General features: G+C 36.6%; 1 protein-coding gene across 3 annotated transcripts in view; it reads right to left on the bottom strand.

The window, feature by feature from the left end:
- Positions 1-2424: 2424 nt before the first annotated feature.
- MIGA1 (mitoguardin 1) overlaps positions 2425-25446 on the bottom strand; it is a 32869-nt gene continuing 9847 nt past the window's right edge. For 2 of the 3 annotated variants that reach the window (XM_065740557.1, XM_065740561.1), the window contains 10 exons: positions 11960-12060; positions 7714-7832; positions 7478-7550; positions 7058-7144; positions 6836-6934; positions 6415-6549; positions 5181-5234; positions 4582-4698; positions 4042-4251; positions 2425-3958 (listed from right to left, as the gene is read on the bottom strand). In XM_065740557.1, coding sequence (XP_065596629.1) covers positions 3857-3958; positions 4042-4251; positions 4582-4698; positions 5181-5234; positions 6415-6549; positions 6836-6934; positions 7058-7144; positions 7478-7550; positions 7714-7832; positions 11960-12060 — 1097 coding nt within the window. In that variant the 3' untranslated portion in view covers positions 2425-3856. Of the gene's footprint in view, positions 4252-4581; positions 4699-5180; positions 5235-6414; positions 6550-6835; positions 6935-7057; positions 7145-7477; positions 7551-7713; positions 7833-11959; positions 12061-25446 lie in introns of all 3 variants that reach the window. The other variant, XM_065740569.1, reaches the window with a different exon arrangement.

The following is a 25446-nucleotide window of genomic DNA, read 5'->3' as shown; positions in this document are numbered from 1 at the left end:
AACCCGGCCCGTGCCAGAACCCAGAGCGCGTTCAGCCTAAAGCAGCGCCTTGCTCTGGAAACTTCACCGAGCACACGCAGAAGCCTGGCGTTATTACATCTCAATGCATTCCTTTTCCTCCTCGCTTCCTACTTTCCCAGTTGCAGGAGTACTTTCTCCTTCCTATCTCCGTTGTATTTTGTCTGCCGGACTGGAGCCAAGGGGCAGCCAGAATCACAGGCACGGGAATGATAACCACATGCCCTCAGCCTTTGCCAATCTGAACAACAGCTATCAACACTAAAACATAAAATGTATTTCAAAGGACGGCAGATAACTTTCCCCCAGTGCCCCACTCAGAACAGCTGTACTCGTACTGCTGAAGTCAGGATATGCGTTCAGCTAAGGGCAGGCATTCAGTGAACAGCTTTCAGCAGACATACATACACCCAAATTTGCTCATCTCAAAGCAACATATGCACTGCTGTTCTGCAGCAGTGAGGATCAGACACCTTCCTTAAGTTCTGTGTATCATTTCCCACCCCCAGGGAAGCCTCAGTTCACAGCTGGAGCTCACTGGAGTGGTCCCGTTTGGAAATAAACCCGAAAAGAAAAAAAACAAACAGCTCCTGAAACCAAGAAAAGAGATAACAACTTGACAGAAATAGAAGAATGCAATTAAACCATACTGATGAGGCAGAGATCTCAGCAGCAGACCACTGCCTTTGTCACATCTCTGAAACCTACCATGTCTGCAGCCAGGACAACCATCCAGGACAACCATCGTCAGGGCAGGGCTTTCTTCCTCTGTTAAGGTGTCTGCATGACTCACTTGTTCGACTTCCAGGGCTACAGACTCCACTGCTCAGCTTTTGGGGGATTGCTGGCCAATGTGATGAAAATTTATCACTGCTGTGGACTAGTTAATAGAAGCAGAATGAAACAGGTCTACAAAATCAATTTAAACTGGACAGCTAATCCCATTCCATTCCTTTTTCTCATACGTTTAAAATTGTAATATTTTTGTTGGATTCTAAGAAGCAAATTTAAATTTCAAGGTGGCTAACACGTATTAAAACTGTTTCCATATCAAATATTTTTACATTAGATGAGAATTGTGTATACTCAGTCTCAGATAGTTACCAAAACAAGTAATGTCACAGTATTATTTTATTTATTAACACAACTGCAGCTCATTTCAGCAATAGGAAGTTCGCAGACATGCTTACTGAAGCACTTGATTTGACACATTTAGTTTGACAGAAACCAAAGACTACAAAAGTGAAGTATAATAACCATTAAGAATGCATTAAAAGTGAGATGATTATTACAACCAAATCGCAAATGATATAAATTCTTGATTCTTCTTAGCTAAGGTCCGTACACATCCAGCATTTCTGATCTTAGCTGTAGCTATGACAGAAGAGGATGGCTTTTAAATTTAGCTTGCTCTTATTAGCACGGAAAGTAGCATTCAAAACTATTTAAAAAAGAGGTTATGAACTAAATTCTTACTTCAATTATGAATTCAATAAAGCCACATCATACCATCGCTGCTTTGGTGCAGCTCCAGCATTTGAGTTTTCAAAGGTGGCAGAGTAGCAGTTCTTCAGCTACGTGGCAGTTATCAACAGATGGTCCCTGTGTCCCCTCTGAGCTCAGCTGTATAAACCTCAGCAAGGAGGCAGCTCCCTCCCACTTAAATTCATAGCTCTGCTTTTGGAGCTAGGAAGGGCAGAATATGCAAACACTTCGGGGGAGAAGGTCCAAAAGGTCCCAAAGATATCTGCACATTTCTCCCTTCCCCTCTTTTCCCCTCCCTCCCCTTCTTCTCTCTCTCCTTACCAATTTCTTTCATCTTTTTCTTTTTCTTTCTTTTTTCTTTTTTTTTTTCCAGAAAGTTCACATAAATAGAAGCTGAAGTCTGAAAGAAATATCAGTTGTTGATACCTGTCTGCAACCAGATGCTGTCATTCTTATTCTGGATGGGAAACACCAGCCTCATTTCTGACCTGATTCTACGGACTTCTGAAGGCTGTAATGTGATGGAAGCAATCCTAACCTAAAGGGATACATTTGTTTGAACCAAAAATAACAGGTACTTAACCATTTTCTAAATATTGTTTAGAAATCCTTTCATTTCTGACAGAAGACCATAGAACAAAATCCTTTGGAAACAACTTCATACCACAACTGTTGAAAAACATTTGGGTTGTACTCTCTTCAGGAGCATTTTATAAATACAAAACCCGGTCACTTAGGTAGGTATTCTGTAAAAATCTGCATTTCTGCTTTTCTGGAATGAAAGCTAAGGTATCATTTTCTCAACATTTTATTGGACCAGACAAACCACAGCTAAGTGCCCAGGTGGTATATTTGCTGTGGGATATGCTATTCCCTCTCTTACTGATTCTGAACCCAGTTTGACACCTTGTAGTTCAACATAAAGGTATTTTTAAGGACTATGATGAGAGGAGATAAGGATGCTTCAGCTAAATGAGGTGTGACAAAAACTTCACATTCTGGTACTGCAGACATTATCCACTGAAAAAAAAACATCCCAAGTTCAGCAACTTGAATGGTGGAAACAGGGCGACAGCAGCATTTGGAACTTCTGTTTTATTACACATAGAATTATACTTTTTTGTTTTAATATAATCAGTTGGCATTTCACACAAGTCATACAACGCTTTTTCCATGGTCTTTATCAAACGAACATGACAAATTGTTGGTGTCAGGAAAACCTATGGAATGACACAAGTCCTCATCTTCAAGTGCCATCAGTTTGGGCTATGTGTGCAACAGTAGTTGGAAGGTTTTTAATTAAAGTTTGTTTCAATATGCTACATTACAACAACATGCTCCTGAATATCTGAATGTTTAGAGTTAGTCCGTAATTAGTCTGTATTACTTAGCACAGGCTAGATTCTTGTAGGCTGGCTTTGTGTGGCCAGGAGTACATCAAAGTAGCTTCAAAGCTAACTAGGAATTTGAGACTATACATCATTATTAGCTCTAGAACAGTCAAAATGTTGCTGCAGGTTTTCTCATGCCTCAGTACTGTGTTGCCTCCTACATAAAGTTAAGGTTTCCATATCCCGAGCCACTACACTCTTGAATGCGCAACATTTATGGCCAAAACCACCACATTTCCTCCTAAACAGATAATTGACCTCCTTACAAGGAAGGTAGGAAGACATAAATGCTTTTCATTACAAAACACTGCCCTTGATTCTGTTTCACAATTAAAAAATCCTCATGATTTAAAAATATATTTAGAAATGCTACATATGAACTAAGAATTATATCCATCACCATCATGGAAAGTCTTTACAGCTTTAAAAAAGAAAAAAAAAAAAGGTGAAACTAGCATAGCTGTCCAGATATAAATATATGGTCTCACAGAAACACCTTCATGATTATTACATATCACATAAAAAATAAAGTAAGAAATGCACACTGGAAGTCATTACTGCCCATCAGTGCCCCCATCACTCTCATTATACTGTAGCACAGAATGACTGCTTACACCCACACAAATGTAACTTCAGGGCAGTGGCAACACGTTCAGTTTGGTGACTATGATTACTTTATAGCACGTGTCACCTGAATTGGAGATTGCATATACCCCCACTGAAACACCTCCTTGGTCTGGACACATAAAGACTTTGAGACTCCGCAGTGAACATTTTGTACTATAAGCCTTCACATGAAACACATCCATCAGCTCCACTTACAAATTATCTGTGGCTAAAGTACAGTATTTCATAAATAATCTTTACCAAAATATTACAGAAAAAAAGCTTTGGGATACATTAAATATAAATACAATGCCAGCTGAGCTGCAGATTTAATTTAGATATATACAACAGTATGCTCACCAGTTCTTTTCATAGATGTGTATCCTCCCTGAGTCCTTTTCCTTACTTTTAGCAACGTGGTACATTTTCAGATGTTTGCTCATTAACAGCAATGAAAGCTTTGGGGTTAGAAAGAAAGGTGGGAAGGAGCATGTCAAAGTGCACTCCACTTCATACCTCATGGATTTTAAGCTTATTGTACCTTTGCTTCTAAGAGCCCACTGGTCATGACATGCCCATGGCCACTTACACAAGCACTGGCATGTCTCAGTGAATCTGCTCCAAGATAGGCCATTAAAAGTTCAGTGCGTCGGATTAATAACTGCATAAGGTCTTCAGCCAAACTCTCCATAGTTGAGTATCGTACCTTTTCAAAGTCAAAGATGTCTTTGAGGAAGAAAAGCACTTGATCCTAGTTGGAAAAAAAAAGGAAAAAACTCATATTTACTTACAAGAAGAAAAAAGAAAAAGCATACGTTACCTATTTCTTGTACACATTTCACAAAACCACTCGTTTATTAATTGTTTCAGTGCAGAGAAATAAGTGCATTAAAAATACACTTTGCAGAACAACTCTAGGCCTAAAAAGCTTAGTCAATACAAAAGTATTTTCATGATTTTTTTTACTGTTAGCTTTAATTTTAGGAAAATACAAATGTGTGCCTATAAGCGAGATCCTCATACTTTTTTCCATAGGATTTTTTTTTTTAATTAAGTGGTAATTAAGAAAAAAGGTGCAAACCTTAAAGAAGCAGCATAAGTCATAAAGGGAATTTCTAGGACCCAAAAAGCCCCATGCCAAAACAGGACTGATATGTTCACATATAGCATAGAAATGAGCAAAAAATCCATCGGGTACCTGGGGATGTAAAAATTGGAGACAAAATTACACAGTACATTTAATATAAAATCCTATTATATAAAATCATGTCATTAAATAAGCCTAAAAACTCCACTACTGCAGAGCTGTGGCAACCTGAACTCCTTTAAATTATAGGTAACTCTACCAAGCAGCTCTTGTTTTAGAAAAGCGGATGTCATGGTTTTGTTTGTCTGTTTTGAACTTCACTGGTATCTTGTACTATTAGGCACAAGGCCAAGAAGTTCATGACCAACCTGCTCTGATTCTGCCACAGGGCAGATCAGGTAAGTTTACTCAGCTACTCCTGTTTGATGGTTGGACTAGATGATCTTGTAGGTCCTTTCCAGCCTTCTGATTCTATGATTCTATGACTATGATTCTATACTGTGTATAAATAAAATTAATTTTTCCAAATCTACAAGGCAGAACTCCATATTCTTTGGAGTAACTTTAGTACAAATAATTGCAAAGCAACTTACCTTCATTTGCTGTCTTTTCTGCTTCAGTACTGACCAACAGCTTGAAGCCACAGCCTAAATGTAAAAAAAAATAAAGGGAAAAAAAAGAAAAAAAAAAGATTTAAAAAGTCCCAAACCATTATTAATTATAAACATTTTCATCTAAAAAGCACTGATATACAGAATGTTATATTCCAATGTCCTTCTAGTTTCAGTCTTGTGATTGTACGTTTTCAACTGTAAAATATGAGCTGACACAAACTAGTTTTGTACAATGTCCATATTTGTTACTTGGAAATCTTTCTTTGTTACACTTTCCTTAGATTAACTGAAATGTGATTTGACACTCTTGACTGTTCATTGCAGTTGAACAGTTAGCAACATCTACTCAGTTTAACTGAGGACTAGTCCATTATATACCAGAGTGTGCTCAGACATCAGCAGCTATTTTAGATACTAAATAGCATGTGAACACATTGTAATGTCCTTATTACTTTTAGCAAAAACATTCCTGCAATAGCTTCAGATTCAGAGAAGAAGTTTTGTCCAAATATGGGTCTGTGTAATACAATTTACCCATATCAGAACTCGTCTTTTCCCCCCTCATAGCTTCTAACAGAATTCTCTCCTCATCTGAGTCTCCATTAGTACTTGAAGATAATGTAACTCTTCATGTCATACTGATAGCACTCTGGTATGTGTACCAAAATCTGGATCTAATATCTAAGATGGGGTTAACAGAAAATTCCCTTGTAACATTTTACTTCCTTAGAGTGAACAGATTTTTGCAGGCCAGACTGAAGTAATTTCCCTAGTATATTCAATCATCCTGCATACTTTTGGCAGAGTAGCAGCTTTTAAAATATGATTACAAACAAAAAGAAGTGACAACACAATACTTATTTTTGCTGAAGATACTTAGTATATATATGTGTGTGTATATATATATATATATATACATATATTTGTATTGGAAGCTGAATTAGACTTTACACTGAAGGAGCATGTAGATTATTTATTTCAAAATCAAATGCTTCTATCAAGATGATATACATAGTCTTTATTATGGAGCTGATAGATTTATCTCGTTCTTGCATTCAGCTCTAATAATATAAAGCACAGATCACCAGAAGAATAATTTCAGCATATACAGAATTTCATATCAGAACGCTCACACCAGTGTTCTATTCATCACAGCATCTACTTACTGTAATGCACTACAACAACATCATGATTATGAAAGTAGCATACTCACCGTTTCTTTAAAAGAGGAATTCAGCCAACGGTTGTTTACTACGTTCTGTATAGATATTGGTGGATTTTCTAAATCTTCAAATGAATCCATCAATATGAAGTCCAAAACAACATCATAAAAATTCAAGTTTTTCACCTATATTAAATCAGAACACGGTCTAAGTAACTTAGTTTCTCTTTCAGCAGTGGAATTCAACATGCATCATATTCTAACTATTTTAACATGCAGATGTAAAGAGTAGTAGAAAAAATATTAAATGCTTTCTGGTACTAAAGTAGACTGATGGATGCCATTTCTCTAAGTCAGGAATATTAGACATGACAGAGTTGACTTTCCCACAGTTCTGAACTATAAAGAATTATTTTTGGCTGCTACATTTGGCATAATTGAGGGTAAAAACACTTGACAAAGTCACACTCACTCCTCTAGCAGCAAGTTCCATTTCAGTATTATCCCAGTGATCTGTTTGTTCCAAGAAATATATCATTTCATCAAAGACATCTTCAAATTTCTTTGGATTCTGTAAAGTAAAAGCAATGAATGTCAAGCAAAGCTAACACAAGGGATGGTTTATTTATATTAAAAAGTGAATTATGGTAGAAGTTACTTTAGCAGTGAAACATTGGTTAAAAAAGGCTTTTACCTTTCGTGCTCTCACAATTAGGGCAGATAAAATTTTTCTTCCACTTTCAGCAAGAAATATTCTGTTTGCTGTCTCTGAAAGAATTATCTAGAAAAGGTTTTAGAAAATATAGACGTATTCATTCAGGAATTATAGCAAGTGACCTTTACTTATTTCTATCAAATGTAATACATTTTTCTTCATTATAACCACTAGAAGAGAAGGCAAGTTCCCTGGCAGTCTTTGGTGCAAAGATTCCAAATGTTGTTAATCACAAGAATGGGATGCCACATTTTAGAATCACAGAAATGTAAAATTAAAGGAGTAATTAAGAATATGCTTAATTATGGGATATATTATTAAAACATTTGCACAAGTACTGGACTAATAGTGGCATTTCCAGACCACAGCTCAAGACAGATCACTTTGCTTTCTACTTACCTGAAAAGCTTGTCGAATACAATGGAGCTTAGCAAGGAAGTCACTGTCTCCCAGACATTCAAACATTTCAGTCCTATGAAAAATAAATAAAAAATAAATTCAAAGGCATCAAATAAAGAAGTACAATAAAATTCTACTAAAAATACCTAATATGAGAATCCTGTATTCTGTATAGAATATTATCGTTATTGTTTTCTTTCCTTGCAAATTAATTAGATAAATCAATGCATTAATACCTTAACACTCGTGAATAAATTTTGCCTTCTTCTGCTAAGTGCATTGCTTCTTCATACAACGGACAATGGCAAAGGGAATCTAGACCATAGGGATTACGGACTTCTCTATGCTCTGTAAGCTGGGGAAAAAAAAAAGGAGTAACACTCATTAAAGAACTTGCCAAAGTTTTTCTGATCTTTTAAGAAAGTTCTATCCTTTTCTGCATCTGCTTCAAAAAAAAAAAAAAAGAGGAGACAACACTGAAGTAGTAAACAAAAGCAGGGCACCGTACTATTCATAGGGCTGTAATTTCATGCCTTTTAACATCTTAAATCTACAGCTTCAGGTTTCAACTTTATAAACTGTAATTAATTAAACTTGCATATGATTTGATTTTCACTAGTTAAATCTAATGAGTCTCAATGTAGTTCAAAGAAAACAAAGTCGTAAAGACACCGAAAATGCAGAATAATTACATCATTTAACACTAAAAGTTGTTTTTTTTTTTCTTTTGAAGAAAACATATTAGGATTCCTTTGTCTAAGGAAAAGAATACAAGGCAGTCCTACAATACATGAACTTCTTTCCTGTTTTCCTCCAGATACTAGAAAGAACACATCACTTCATAATTTCAGTTTGAAACTATAATCACTGTATTCAGAATATGATTTTATTGTTTTTACTTGCACTGTATGCTTGAGATGATCTAGTAGGCTAGGGCACTAAAAAGATGTGTGCTAAAAAGAATGGTTTTTGTCTTAAAATACTCATTTGCTGTGTGCTGCAACTTCAGTCATTTTAAACATAGTAAAGAATGTAGTAGGAGTGACTTTGGGGATTAATTCTTCCTTCCCTTTCTCCATGTGTTTTATGAAGTTGTTAAAATGTGGAGCACCTCACAGTTTGCTACAGAGAGCATGCTAGACTGCAAGACATGTTCTGAGATAAAGCAATAATCCACATGAAATTGGATGGACTAAATGAACATGTGAGGAGTGACCAGGATGAGAATGACAAGTCCTGAGAAGATCAGATGAGCAGTAATAGTCACAATTCTGAAGTCAGTCAGAAAAGAGGAAGGCACATCTTGAATTTTTGTAATGCAAAAGGAAAGAAAACTCATTAATAAATGCTACAGGAATACGCATTACTATTATTTGCTAACACCATTCCTTCTGGTAGTCTCTATTTTAGGAAAGGAATAGAGCTCCTGAAGGGAAATCAGGAAAAAGACAACACTACCTTTCAGTGACAGAGCACTTCTGGAGCATGTTCTGGAGTGGACAGGAAAGTACAGCTAAAAATTTTCTCACAAGTCTTAAAAATTTCCTAAGCTCTGGGCTGAGCTAACATTTCCACAGACAAAGCAAAGTTTATTTCCTAATAGGACTACAAATACAGTGGTAATCAACATATGAAAGTAAGACATCATAAACACAAGTGTACCAACAATGGAGAGGCAGCAATGAAATTCGCTGTCAGGGAGATGAGAAAAGAAGAAAAATGGAAAAGAAGCCAGGAAAGAGAGGGTGGAGACCTTTTTCTGGCACACTCACTGTCGAATACTTGCCAAAAGAGGCAGTTATTTTGATCACGCAGTAGGTGAGAGCTCAAGAACATGAAAAGGATTCTAACTCTCATAAATGCACGCTGATGGCAGATGGTCTCAAATGAGGAAGAAAACTCCATTACTTATCACAGTAAGTAAACAGTATCAATAAGTTAAGGCAAACAGTTATGCCTACCATCCCTTCTGCAGTGCTTCTGAGGGGCCTATGTGTGTTTAGGAACGGAAGTCTGGCTGGGTTTGGGGATGGCATCTTAATGAGGATTTGAGCACCGGTATATTGCAGGTGTCTGAATTGGCACAATTCTCTATGAGAAGTCATCAAGTACATGATCCTCAGAATCCTCTTGAGTATCAGTCATAGTCAAGATGAAATTTTAGCATACCCTATGCTGCTGTAGTGTTCATCAAAAGGGGGTTGGGATGCGATTAATCCTTGCCAACTGTCCCAGTTTTCTACGTTTCTTTTACTGAGAACTATCCTCCCGTGTTTTGCCCTGATATGATGCAGCACAATAGCTTATTAAACTCCTAAGCAGGATACACATCAGTTTGCATCTAAGTATCTACCTGTGTCTTCTCTTAGGATTTGCCACGTCTTTGCTTGTATTCCTCCTGAGGGCAGTGAACTGCATTTGACTTGTGTCAGCACAGAAGCATAGAAATAGCTTCCATGCTTCTTTAAAACTAGAGCCACAGAAAATAACAATATTGCTACTTCGGACAGGATGCAATGCAGAAGGAGAATGAGTAACTGTCAGTACAGCCTGTGGCATGATGTGACCCGAAAAAACTCTACTACCATGTAATTTCCCAGAAGGTGAAATTACTAATGATTCCAGTAGGGCAAAAATGTACATACACTTACTGCTGTCTATGAATTTCAGATAAACATTTCTATTGGCAAAAGGAATTTGGGATGGTTACTCAAATTGCAACTGCAATCAGGGAGCATAGGATGAGAGAACAAATGCTCATTGGATGAAAAAGAAATTGAAAGCTGAAAGAAACTCAGCCCCTTAACCTGAAACATTCCACTTGTTTGCATCTGCAAGGATACGTGAGGAGCTGATAAGCAAGAAGAATCTGTATGACACCATCATGTTTAGAATAATAAATCCAGTATATCTATTCTAACCCAGTTACTTCTAAGTGATCACTGTTCTCTACCACTAACTGAAATACACTGAGAAGTAGTAATTACCCCTTCCAATTGCGGCACTTATCTTCAGTGCTAATTTTAAACATTTTTTCTTGCCCAGGATGAGAAAAAAATTTACATCAAGGCAATGTATTCCTAAGAGAAGGTAGCTGGCACTGACTTACAACTTAGTTTTAATATGGAATGATGCCCCAGTATGCTACTCCTACAGAGCTAACCAGCTCTGTCACTCGGGCTGAGAAGCCCACATTTAATCCAGAAGTTTCTTGGTGTTTCAATTTGAACACAATCAAACTTCAATCTGTTTATGGTTTTGTTTATCTTCAGGATTCCTCCTAGCAGCTGAAAATCTATTAAAATTCTTCAGTAAAATTTGACAGAGGACATCAGAGAATATGTTCTACTGGTAAAGGCTACAACAGCTGAAAAGGAAAAGAACATTGTCACAACTTTCTTCTGATAACAAAGAGTTCACAGAAGACATTTTGAGGTATCAAAATGTGGAGACTATTTTCAGGATATGTGAAGACAAGAGAAAGGTCTAATGCTGTTGCAAATTTTAACTGAATTTTTTAGCACATACTGACACAATTCGAATTCGGGATGGGATGATGAATCCCTGGAAGTGATGCATCTTTTTTTTTTGTTCTTATTTTTAAATGAGTATAGTGGATTGTTCTGATCTTCACATACCTGCAAAAATAATTGCAAAGTATGTGCATGCAATTTTCTCTTTTTACAGCTGGGTTTAGTAGCTTATTTGTAGTGCATATATGATAGTAATATCTAGCACAGAATATACCTAGAGACCAATTGCTTTCCCTGTAATTTGGAGAACAGTGCTATTCAAAATCACTTCAGCTCATGAGAGACTATAAAGTGAGATGTCCCTTATTCAACACTGTATATTAAATTCTCTCAAATACTCCAAGGGAGCTGTAGCAGATTAGAGCTAACAGGCAATATCCTCTTATCCAAAGATTATTTCTTTATGTATCCTTTGCAGTCTTATCACAGAAGATGAGGGGAAGTCAGATGAAGAATACGACATACTAAAATAAAAGCTATCAATTACTAATAATTTCTTATAAAAAGAAAAAAAAAAAGAAAGACTCCAAAAAAGGCAAAGATTGCTTTATACGTGTTTATATTATCGAAGAAAATAGAAAAACATAATTCATGGAAAGAGGATCTACGATAGCCTCCAATTGGTTATGCCTCTCAAATCACAAAAATCTAAGGTACTTTTAAAAGCAACTACTTCTTAGAAGGACTTATGAAAACATTCTACCAAGTAACCATGTTCCAAGTAACCTTCTTCCTTCTTCCAGCCAACCCCCCCCCAAAAAAAAAAAAACACCAAAAGATAGATAATAAGCAAACTGGTTCCAATTTCATTACTACAGCTACCATTTCCTTGCAATAATTTGAGAAAAAAAATTATTTTCACTCATATTCAAATAGATCCATTAATCTATTCAAATTAACTTTACAAAAAGATCAATTAATCAACGAAGAAGCTATCTTCAAATCTTACCTCAGCTGTGGAAACAAAAGAGTCCGTCGATGCAATGCTTAACGTATCTCGAAGGCAAAAATCATCCATGTTATCCTTCACAGTAATGTCTGTATTTTTATCTTTAAAACAAATTTAAAAAGAAGCAAAGATAACTAGAATTTCCTGGTAGCTTAATAGCTTCAATTCCATTAAGTATATTTCATGTATACTTTCACGTAGTACTTCTTTTGGAAGGCACAACATCGTGTTACTGTGAGAATACACACTTCTCTGACCTGCTAACATACACATATGAGTACATTTTTTCAGCCTTTAAAGTGGACTTAGAAACATCATCTGCATGAACAGGCAGAGAAAAAAAGTTTCCCCAGGGGTTTTACTTTTTTTCTTTGATAAACCTCCAAAGACCTTTCTACCGAAATACACTACTTTGCTATATTGATCTAAATCCTTTGTTGAGGTTTTAACTTGGCTGCATCATGTAACAAGGGCTCAGTTTTAGTATCAGGAAGCACTGTTAAAAAAAAAAAAAAAGCTATTAATAAAAAAACAGGCTTCAGCTTCACTTGAATTTTGTTTCGTTGTCTAGTTCTCATGCCATTTTCTACTTGATGGTTTTCCAGGAAAGCCAGAGAAGTTTTTGATCTTCACCGAATCCCCCTTTTCCTCTTTTCCACTGCAACATAGCCAGCAGCACTTCCTATAGCACTAGAACTCATGTTGCTTTGAAAATAACTGATATTTTCTGCTTAAAATCACCTGCAATACAGCTTCTCTCAGTTTTCCTTTATTTTATTCCAAGATGTCAACTGCAGCACATGTTGCTAGCATACATGGCTTTGTTTTCTATATAGAAACACTTTCACAGAAGGATTAAATTCATGAGCCAGTAAGTCAGACTTTGGCTTGATGTGCCTTGTGCTGCATTCTCAGTAGAGCACAGGCATTTATTTTGGGTTACTTTACCTTCAGACATTACAGATGTGTTGCTAAAAGTCTGTTTTATTTCCAGCAGTCAGCAGCAACCAGCTACCCAATGTCATCCAGATCTGTTGCTATGGCAATACTGTATAAAAAATGCTATTACATCGCAAGTGGCCTCATGCCAACTTACTGGAATGGTTTACTCATCAACTGAAGTGCTACAATCCACATACCTTAACTATTATTTCAGTGGTTGTTACGGTTTTATTTGCTATGCACTTGGAATGACAGGTCAAAAAAGTGTACATAACAATAAGTATCTCTCTTTGAGGCTGTTCTCTTTGAGACTATTCACCAAGGGGAAAATCTGTTACAAGTTTGGGGAAAGACTTCACTAGCTGCTGCTGCACTGCACTGAGTTAGGCAGACTCCAACTTGTAATTGCTACCTCACTAACTCTCATTTCAATATCTTTGATTTTTAAATCCTTCTTAATAGTTTAGTCTCTCTTCTGATCTCTTCAAAAGAAGAGGAAAAGTATGGCAACATCCAAGTTGGTTGAGAGTCAATTGTATGCTGGAATCTGAAGAGCTGGAACAGAAAACCAAACTGCGGTCTGTGAAGCATTTGCCTGCAGTCTGGTAAGAGCAGAAGGGTAAAGTGATGTTTCCTCCTCATTTCTACTCAGAATTTGCATTAACTTTCCTCTGATAACATTAAATGCTCTCCTAATACCTCTTTTTCACATTAGCAGTTGCTGAAATTGCAGTAGTACTGTTAAAGACAGGGCTGAATAGAGGTGTGCAGCTCAGCCATCAATTTTTCCACTGAGCCTCTCATTTTGGCTAAGATGTTCTCCATAATAAATCTGCATAAACTCTTGTTTTAATTGCATCTCATAAGTAGAAAAACTCTCTAGCACCTGGTTCAAGTGCAATCCAAAGAAATACTGTTCTCCTGATATTTCCAGTCTTTAAGCAACATGCAACACTTACTTCATGAGAAGTAAACAGCTCTATTCATAAGTAGCAACATAAATTACAAACTTGTGAGACTAATGCATGTGTTATACTGTTAATGATGTTACCAATGGCTTTAATCAAGATGTTAAGATAAGGACTCAGGCTCTTATGCACATGTAGAGCAGCTGTCAAGCAGTCTCATGTGTCAACCCAGGCTCAATCCCATGAAGTCTCTGCCATCTTCGTGGGAAAGGCCCCAGTCCCAGCTACAGTAAAGTTGGCAGTTTCATACCAACTTTACATGGTACAGTGGCCAGAAATGTAATGCATATCATGTTAAAAGACTGGAAGAGAATACCCTACTATGTCAGGGAAGGATTAGACTCCTGATCAAATATGTTTTTGGTCAATCTAAGATAGACAAATACATATCTAACTCCACTCTGATTTGTTACCCCTAACCACAAGTATGCAGTAATGAGGAAAGGGGATGAGTAAAATAAAAAAAAATGATAATTAGTGTAAAATTTTTAACTTAGTGAACATTTATAATTAACTTTTTAAGTAAGGCTGTATAGCTGACTGTGGTAGCATTAGGCTGGTTTTTTTTGTTTGTTTGTTTTTTTGTTGTTTGTTTGTTTTAAATCAGACGATAAATTATTTATATTTGTTGAAGGAGTCATAATTCCAATTTTCCTAATAGGGACCTAAATCTTTCACCAAGCCAAAATCTTTTTAAATGTTTGCTGAATATGGATAATTTTCCCTCCCACACACATACAAAAAACCCTCCTGTTACAAAGGGGCACAAAAACTTGAATGCTATGACCAAATATTTATTCTCAAAAGGTTGCAAATGAAATCATACTAATGCTTTGACAAGAGGTATGACCATATAAATACAAGTTGAAACAAACAAACCAACAGTCCTGGTCAGCTACTGCTGGCTGCCACAGCCCCAGTACTCTAAAACACCCTTAGTTTTGCAGGTGCGTATTGAAACTCACACTGCACAGAAAACACACCATTGTGAAAACATAGGGTGAAAATTCAGTTGCAGCTGGAGTACATACCATACAAGTACCAGGAGAACATTCTTAGACACAAGAACATGAAAAAAAGAGACAGCAGCACAATATAAATCCTGGAATGAACAGCTGCAGGAGGAACCCACCCATCCTTGGCTGCATCTGCTGGTACAGCCATCCCAAGTTCTTTTGTAGGCTAATATCTTAAAGAAAGGAATACTAGTGACTATGAGAGCTTCAAATATACTTTACTTATTTGAGAAGTTATTTAACGTTCATTTCTATTTGTAAAGAGGACGAAGTGGAATTGCAGATGTGACAACAGTAATCACCCTAAAGGCACTAAGCTGAAGTGCATTAAAATACCTAACTGCCTCTAACATTAGATTAAAGGATTTCAAAAGGCTAAGAATACAGAGTATGGCTACAGCTTGTGAAATTAACTCCAGCTTTGTAAGATTATGCAAACAAACAATAATAATGATAAGTAATAATGTAAAAAAATAATGAACACCAAAAAAAAAAACCCAAAAAACCCCACACTTCAAACCTACAGGGCACTATTCTGGGATATTTCTTTGTTTGATCTCTGGTAGGTTCCCAAGCACTGATAGACCAAAAAATTTAATACCTCAACTCTCAAAACAGCATTTGACTTTAGAGATGGAATTGCACAGAAATCAACTTCTTAGCATTCATTTGTGAAGAATTCACCTAAAATAACGTTTTAAACTCTGGAAAGCATTCATATGTTATCTTTTCTACTACCACAAGTGAAAAAATGGTGCGGGTTTGCAAGTGAGCTCTGCGCTTGCATGCAGCAGCTAAAAAAGGAAAGCACTTATCTGCTGACAAAGAATTCACTGGGAGTTAAGGAATCCAGTTCTGAATGCCACCAGTGAAGCCATGGCTTCCTATTATCCCCAGACACTCACTTCAGCAAAACACAATGGGTGGGAAAGCAGGATGGGGGAAGGAAAACCCCTTCAACAAAATAACTATGGCCAGGATAGACTGGGATATCTGGATACCTGGGATAGACTCTGGAAAGGAGAAATTCACCTACAAAAAGACAGAGTATACCAAAAAGTAACACATTCCCCCTGTTCTGCCAGGCTACCACAGATAGCTACCGTGTTTGGCACTAGTCAGATCCCTTGGGTAAGTGGGGAAAAAAACAAAGGAATTACAATAATCAAGTTGAGAGAGCACAGCAGCATGAATTACACATAATTCAATTTCAAAAGAATGTGTTGCTGTCTTCTAGCTGGGTCACACACAGCAGTGTTTTGTCAGCACTGTTGTTGAAGCAGCAGAAGCAGCTCTGTTTACATTTATAAATAGTCATAATGCTGACAGAGTTGACTGAATATTCTTTAGAAATTCATCAGTCCTACCAAGTAGTTACTAATGTATTACATGACGTCTTAAAGGATGCACCTAGAAAGCAGTGAATTTTCTTCTCATTTTAAAAACATGACATGAAGTAATCTCTACCTTCAGATGGCACTTTCTGTTGACCATCTTATAACAGCAGTTAAAGTTTGGCCAAGGACAGAGTAGGGTGACCAGAAGCCACTCCTGACTTAACACCTATCATCATATCTTCCAACCATAACGATTCTATAACTCCATATATTAGATCTGGGTTTTCTGAAAACATCTAACCAACTCTTGTACTCTACCAGTATGCCAGCATGCAAAACACTTCTGGCCATTTTTCCGTTAGGACTTCTCTGATACAGACCCAAGCACACTAAGCAAGAGTTAATCAGAGATCATATATATATGTATATCACACAGCTGATGGCTGCTCAGTCTGATGGTTTGTGCCCCCACCTCCATCAGGCCCTGTGGTAGACACAACCTCTGCCTGCCAGTGCCTCACTAGGAGCTCAGCCACCAGAGCAGAGGTTCAATGAAAGGGAATAACTTGGATATGGGACAGCACTGCATACTGAGCATTCACAATTTCTCCTTCCTCCTGGTACTCATAGATCTGCACAGACTTTTAAAGGGAACCTTTGGCCAAGCTAACTAGTCTTTTGATTATACCCTTCTTAACAAATGCCTCAGTAGTTTTCAAGCAGACAACTGTCTGGAAAGAAATGCAACTTGCCTAAAATAACCTTGTAATCTTTAAGAGATCTTCCACATACTTCAGAAAGAAGTAAAAGCAATTTCCAGAATGTTTTAAGTAATCTGGTTATTTTCAGAGCTTTGTGATATTGACTTTGTCCCTAAAGTTCTATTATCTACTGACCATCACATGCTTACTGATGTACAAAACAGAGCAAGTTGGCTGCCACTTGTACATTCTAAAACAGTCAAAGCAAGCACCTTGAATGCTCTCATCCAGCAAAGAAAAACACAGCACAAAATGCCTGTCTGTAAGCAAGTTTCATTTCAGTCTAAGTAAACGTCAAGTATACCTAAGACAAGAATGTTAGTATGGTTTATTTCCCGTCTATCAGAAACAGCTACATTAACAAGGGTCTGATATTCCAAATTGCTGGTAAATGAAATTATTCTTTCAAAATTTAGATCTTGTAAACAAGCCTTCCACAAATTTGGTAACTGAATTGGAATATTTTCTGATAGTTATTTTTTTGAAAGGTCAGAGATTAATCAAATTATTATTGTAAAGAACATGACCTGTGAAAACTTTCTGAATCATCGTGGCATGCTTTATTTTAAAACCAAAATCTCAAAATAGAAAACCTTCAGTATTAGAAGCTCTCCAAGTCTTAAAGAAGAGGCAAGATAAACATGCATGGTGCTAAATTGTTAACATCTGAATTTCAAGAAAATATAACAGCATCTAATGTGTACTTGATAACCTGAACTAATGCATCATATATGCTGACAGCTCAGAAATCAATTTAGTAAATACAAAGTAAATGTTTTACTACTGGTTTACTGCTCTGATTCTCTGCCTGATGTGAATCTATGAGTCTGAAACAAATTTGAGATTTATATTCTGTATAAACTACATCTCACATTGTCTCCTTCCATTTTCATTTCTTTGGAAACGCAAAACAAAGTTGTCGCCACATCCTCTTCATTGGAGCACTCCGCTCTCCTGTAGTTCAAAAAGTGTAACATCTATTCTGCCCATAGCAAAGTCTAGTTTGAATTCACATGGTGCTTATTTTAAAACGTGGGCTGTCCAGTGGGGATTTATAGCACAGCACTGTGAAGATTGCCAGATGCCTTAGTCATCAGATTTGAACGTCACTGCCTTTTCTTAGTTCTTCACATCTTAAAAACAAGCACAACCTGACACTATTTTTGCACATGCACTTTCTACTGACAATAGAATGGTCTGTTCAGTCACAGACAGCGTGATAGCACATTAACTCACTGTGATGCAGAGCAGATTCAAAATGCAGTGCCATATTCTAAGGAAAAGGAAATACAAGGTTAATTTTGAGGTTTATATATTAAAAGAACTAATTCTACATGTGTTTCCTATATCAGAGGCATCCATTGCATCCTGCAACCAAGCAGGTTATGCAGGAAAGTCTTCTTACCAGAACTGAAAGTGGTCTAAAATGCAATGAACTTGTCCCTTTGGCCTCTGCCCTAACATACCTGGGTAAATCTAAAAAAAATCTAAAAAAGAAAAACCATTACAAGTAAGATATTTGCAAACATTCATTGCTAGTGGTACCTCTCACTCTTTTCCTACCTGAAACTTTGAAACTTCCTGCTTCATGAGGTTCCTTATATACTTTATCTATATATCATTTCATATACTAGCATATGGACTGTTTTGCTGGAAAGAATGTAAGGGTATGAGATCATCCAGCACGTTCCCTTTGAAGCGACATGTCAAACACAAGATCACTGGAAAGATTTTTCTTTAACCAGAGTATTATCCCTGAAGCATATTTGCATTTCAAAGTAAGAAAGACAGACTGACAAAAGGAACCCACGAATTCATTTGTTCTTACATTGAAAGAAAAGTGTACTGTCTAGCAGTTGCTAATAAAAATGTATTTTAAAAGTGCAGAACACTTTACTCCTGAAACGTGATCACATTAACATGCACGTGATCCAGCTTGCAGGTCTGAAGGCAGTGATGAGATAGATAGGTTTTTATCCCAGGAATAAGCATTAGGTTAGGAAGACAGAACCAACTATTGCTGAAAAAGCAGACTACTTCAGGGAAGAAGAGTTACAGTATTGTGCAGACTCCACTAAATCCATTCTGGAATGTGACCAGCTTCTGCCAACCCAGATTCACACAGCATTCACTTCACGAACCTAAATTAGCAAGATACATGTGTAACTTAAAGCACTAAGATTTAAATACTATCTTAAATGCCCTACAGACCAGTGCCTGTGTGCATTCCTCTTGCCTTGACAGTAAGAAAGAATTAGTTGAGAACCTTTTTCAAAGTTAATACTGTATGAAAAGTTCTTCCTCTAAATAATATTGAGATTGTCAAATGCATTAGTAACAACCCATTAATACTTGAATTATGTTTAACAATCAATGCACCCTGACCTGTGACACTTGACACTGCTTAGCCAGCTACTCCAGCATATGCAGTTCAAGCTGCAACCTAGTCAATATATTAACTATCCATCATTAATTAAAAATAAAGCCTAAATTACATCTGTTCTTTGCAATCTGGAAATACTTACATGTTTGCCTTCAAATATTTGCAGGCATTTCTGCATGTAGAACAAGGACAGCTTTAAATAGCAGTAGAGAGAACAAAGCCTCGTGTGACCAGCATGTGCTCTTGAATCAGATACTCCTGAATCAGATGCTCCACAGCACTTTGCTACTACCAGGTGGGACATTGCATACAGACCAGACATACCACCAAGTAAGATTAATTTATTTCCCTTTTGATAGTCCAATCTCAAAACCACAGTTCTGTAAGTTTTTTGTAGCTGAGTGTATAAGAATATGCATAAGAGAAAACCAATACAAAACTAACAAATTTTACTCTCTTTATACTCACAGCATCTTTGCTCTAACTTCCTAGATAAATAGGTATACCTATACCTAGAGGCTCAACTTTGAAAGGAAGGAAAGTTAAGGCAAAAGATTATGAAAATTCTAAGATATAAAAATGCCCTTAGGAAAAGGAATGCTTACACATGCTACTTATGCCTTCCAGCCACAGAGCCACACAATAAATTAAGGGACAAGCTATACCAGCAGTAAATAAAAGTGTAATGTTGTAGTGACAGTGGTTGTTGAAGACTGTGCTGTGTAGATACATTACAGCCGTTATGTTGGGCCCATGGGTCAGGGTCTCTGGGTTAACTGGCAGCAAGACTCGAGCACAACAGGCACACAGGTTAAGAAAAACAGTTCACCCTTGCATGTGTGCACACAATGTTTTCATCCCAAACCCTTGAACATAAACTGCAGATAAAAGTTGATTTATTTTAGTATCAATTACCTATTTAAATGATAAAGGAACTATAGTGCTGAGAGCAAAATTTGCTGATTTTGTATAGTCTGTCAATATTTGATCTTGATGTTACGCATTTTTTAGACTCTGCTATGAAGCTAAAATATCCAAAGTCATCTTAAATACTGAAAAATCATTCTGTCTATATCTCTCTTGCCCCATTCCTGCTCTCCTTTCATTTTCCCCAAGAAAGTTTCAGACAAGCCTCTCCAAAAATAGACTTTAATGCAACAATAAATTATTTCTAGTTGAAGTTCTGAAGCAGGAATTAGGCCTATGGGCCAAAACATGTTCTTGATCATCAGTTTATATAACCCCACACTGCAGTACTCCAGCCAGAAAAATAAACACTTCTCCCACCCCCACAGCTTGCCATTTGTCTGGTATGATTTTTCCTGCCTGTGGAACATTTATATTCAGAATGTATATAAACACACAGACTAAGTGTATATACATCCTCTTTAGTAAGAAAGAAAGTTTGTAAATTCTTAACTTGTTGAGAATATACCAGAAGAAAAGTGGTATAAAAAAGGAATAAAAATAATAATAAAAGGAACCAACAATGTGACTTCCTGCCTTTGGAGGGCTGTTTCTACGTATCCCATATTAACCACTCTTCAGAAGTATTCAAAATGAAGGCAAGATTTATGAAATCCAGTCCTGATGTGTGGGGAAAATGATCACTTTCCCTTACACAAAGAGTAGGTAGATAGGTGTGAAAAGGTGAAAAACAAAAACAAACATCAAAAAGAAAAAACAAAAAAAAACAGATTTGAACTAAGCAAAAGAATAGCCAACAAATAAGATGTAAAAGGAACAGACAACAAATTAGGACATGGCAGACAATGAGTTTTCAAAAAGGATTAAGTATGAAAAACTGATGAACTACTGATTGTCACAACAGCTTTTCACAACAGCTGGTGACACAAATTAAAGGCAGCCTAATGTAAACTACTATGGCTCCACTGACATTTAACCATAGAGAGCAGGTATGAACCCTGTAACAAACAACTGACAAAGAATACAATAAAGAATTATGACCGATCATGGATTTGCAGTATGTCCAGAGAACATGAGAATCATACTCCACACCTTAGAAAAGAAGTGTAGCTTTCCTGAAATAATCAATCAGCTTGTGGAAAGTGATTTAATTAATATTTTGTCCTAGAAAAGCTTTCAAAAAACTCACCTACCAAAACCAATGAAGAAATTACAGCTGTTATAAGAGGGAAAGACCTCTCAATGATAACAGCAAGTTAAAAATAAAATAAAAATAAGAAAAGGTGAGAAGCTATTAAAAGATTCCCACAGAAATATGGACTGAGATATAGGGCAACATTTTCATTAAAATAAATTCACAGATTAAAAAAATAAATGAATCAAAGAGGTGAAGAGATAAGGGAAAAGAGCTGACTACAGAAGCAGGATATTTAAGCTGTCTGAATGAACAAAATGAGATTCAGAAGCAGCTTACTAAGTGTCTAATTTGTTTCACCACTTGACTAGCCATTTACTAACAGCAAATGAATGCACAAGAACAACCCGACCTACAGGAACCCAATAATAGAAACAGCTCATAAAAAAGATGTGCAGCGACTGTTCTTAGGTCATCTAGTAGAAAACACAACCAGAATGCCAGAAGTTATTGGGAGATAGAAATTATGTCACTATAAGCCCTTATTTCATCTGCATCATATGAATTCTACATAATAAGTTTTGGCCAAGGTATTCAGAAAGAAAGTATACACTGAAGCTTGGAAAACTACACTGAAAGCTATCCAGTATAAACACAAGTACGCAACGGCTTTCACACAAGAAAAGATGTGAAGGACTGGAGTTCAACTGAAATGAGAAGCAATAAATAACAGTCAGGAAGGTTTTGTGTATGTACAAGAAGGTTGAAAAGAGAAGAGGGAAAGGAGAATATCAAGAGATTTCATTATAAATAGCAGGGAGAAAGATTTATTAGATTTCATAGCAACTGCACCGTTCTTTCTAGGTGGATTTTTTTCCCTCTCGTTATTTTAAAATGATAAAGGTGTGGTAAGTCATAGCTATAAGACACTGTGAGAGCTGAAAGCATAAAATGATTCAAAGGGCTGATCTGAAAACAGATGGTCAGAGGTAAACTTGGCTACGGCAGCCTCTAGCCATAGCCTGGAAGCCAAGAGTTCTGCTAAAGAAAGACTCTTTTATGCGCAGTCTATTCTTAAACTCCTATCAAAACTACTGCCAACCACTATTGGAAACTGAATATTAGACTACGTGTACCTATAATCTGACCTGTTCAGCTGTTTTGATTCTCTGCTTTGAACTGCAACGCTCTCCTTACTGTTCAGCAGTCAGTACTTACCTTAAAAGCAACACCACGACATTCCATGCCATGTGTTCCCATCTAGGAAAATTTATACACTTATGTAACCATTTCAGCAGGTTCTAGGTTTTAATTCAAACTTCAGTGCTGGATGGATGAAGAACTTAGCCCTACCAGAAACCAGCTTTTAATTTCCAATACCCTTCTGCTTATATCATTGTGTCATTTCTGTCCATGGAGCAATATCTAGTTTAATCTTTGACAGTATGAATAATGGTCATCACTGACTTTCATAGTTCACTCTTCTTGCAAAATGGAAGGAAACACCAAATAACACCTAACAAAATATTAAAAATATTTTATTTCAATATTTGTGAAAGTATTTTAGACAGCCAATCTTATTTTTGTTTTGAGGATTAATTTAATTACATTATGCTCTTCGTTAATTACAAGCTAATTCGTAATTCTGTTCTGAATTAAGATGAAGGGCTATGAGTGATGAAGCACTGCCTGGACAATTGAAAGGAGGCAGGAAGCTTATGTTAATGGAAGACACTGGGAAAGAAACGATTGCAGCTGCTATCACATTGCCAGGAACAAGTAGAAGCAATCAAGAAATTGTAGACAGGCTTTGTTTGGAAGACTGTGAAGAGAAACATGGGATCAACCAGCAGAACAAAGTTCAGGAATTTAAATCAGGTAGTGTGATGACAGTGAAGTTATCAATAGCTCTTAGAGATAGAAGGAGGAAGAAATTTGCATTTCATTTGAAGATAAGCTCTTGAATGGACTCCTTAATGGCAGAAATGGTCACAAAAAAACCAAAATTTTTTATAAACAACAGTTAAGTCCACAAAGAGGAGCAAATTTTAAAAGGACAAGCGTATGGCATGAGAACACAGTAAGATTCATGAAGTGAGAGTGATGAGGGGTTCAGCAGGAATTTTGACACAAAGAAGGCAGGTTTCGGAGATGTTACTTGCAGAAAAGTAACAAGGCATACAAACACCCACATGGTCTGACCTAGAGAGCACTGCTGGGGGGCATGTGCTAACAGACACTATCTAATCCTACCTGAAGTGTTTTCAGATGTTTCTAGTTGCATCACCCCAAGCTAACGTACTATAAGTGATTTCCAATGCTGGCTCTGGTAGAGACAAAAAGATTATTCTGAGTCACTGCTGAGATAATTGCAACTAATCCATTTACTATGCAAGGAAAAGGCATCTGAGCTTCAGCTTGTAGAAGAAATACAAGTATACACTCCAGGTTATCAAATATCAGCACAAAGATACAGATTATCAAAAAACAACCTTTTCAGAACTGAAAACTTCTGGGCAGGTCCATGCAAAACCGTTTGACTTTCAAGCACGATACTACTAAAACTGACAGAATATTGCTGAAAAAACCAAGCATTATGATCTTTCAATACACATAAAGCTTGTAGAAATGTTTTTGTTTACATTTTGAATTGAACCTTTACCTACCAATCTCACAATCCCAGCATCCTGCCTTTACGGACTTTTGGGCAAAGAATTCTGCTGAATGCAATTTGGAGAGTTAGTGTTACTAATACTGGCCAACTATGGCTTTAGAGCAAAGTCTGAAATATTACTGATAGTTGAAGAGCATCCTCTACAATTCAAATATCTGTCATTTCATTTCAAAAAGTTAAACCACTTGGAAATTATTTTATGGTATATACCACTAGGCAGAACAACTAAGTGAACTGTTCAGAACTGCTGAGCTCCTAAACAGTGCCTATCTGAGAATTAGAAACAGAAATATTTCTTGTGTGTAACCAAATAAAGTGTGGTACTCTCAAACTAAATATTTTCCATTAATAATTTATAAGCAGGAAGAAACAGACCTCACACATTCACCAACAGACAGCAAAACATTAAGAAGTCTGTGCTGATTAAATATATAAAAACAACCCTTCAATAGCTTTGCCTATTATGCAAAGGCTTCCCTGTTTAAGAGCAGCTAAAGAAGAGGGTTCTAATAAACAAGTTCTCCCGAGAGTTTTTGTCACTAGGTTATAGACTGTGCTCATTCTCTCCCAAATGCCAGGCATATCTTGGAGAGTGAGGAGAAAATTAAAAAAAGAAACAGACATACCTATCATCCAACAACACAGACCTTCCTGACAGATCTTCTGCTTGTTGTAAAAGGTATAAACAAAAAGTTAATTAAACAAATATTTTTAAATTTAAATCTAATTATTAATTACTAATGTATAAAATGTATTTATTAATTTATCAAAAAGTTTAGGGAACAGTATACATATATTAGCTTGAGCGTCAGCATTCCTTTTCATAGTTGAAATCAAAACAATACTTTTAAGAATTAGGAATTAAATACTGTCAAGGAGCTCTACAATGTCTTTTCTGCCAATTGCCTTCTTCCTGATTCAGAGTAGCTTATGCCTGCCCCAGGAATGCCTGCTTCTAGGCTTTCCAGTCCTAGTTTTCATTCTTAAGAGAATCAATCAGCATAAAACCAACAGCAGCTTAGCCCTAGGTATTTCTTTTAATTTCACATTCAGGAATTCTTGTGCTTTACAGATCATTTTTAGCTTGCTGGCTTCTATGATAATTCTAAAAGTCCAGTAGGGAGCACAATCATAGTGAACACAATTAGGTCCCATTAGTTTATCTTTTTAAAATGTAAATCTTTTCCAGGACTGTATTCATTTCTAACTCAACAATAGGTTACTGAGTTGAAAGAGACAATTTGCAATTAATAAGAATGGCAGTAACAACCTGGCAGAAATCTACCCACAAGAGGTATTTATTTAGCAGGTGTAAAGTTGAATATTCGACTAGAGCATGCAGCC

The sequence above is a fragment of the Cyrtonyx montezumae genome, unplaced genomic scaffold (genome assembly GCF_038088225.1).
Source record: "Cyrtonyx montezumae isolate F1298 unplaced genomic scaffold, pur_monq_1.0 scaffold_1, whole genome shotgun sequence".
NCBI lineage: Eukaryota > Metazoa > Chordata > Aves > Galliformes > Odontophoridae > Cyrtonyx > Cyrtonyx montezumae.
This window is presented reverse-complemented; position numbering and strand designations above follow the sequence as displayed.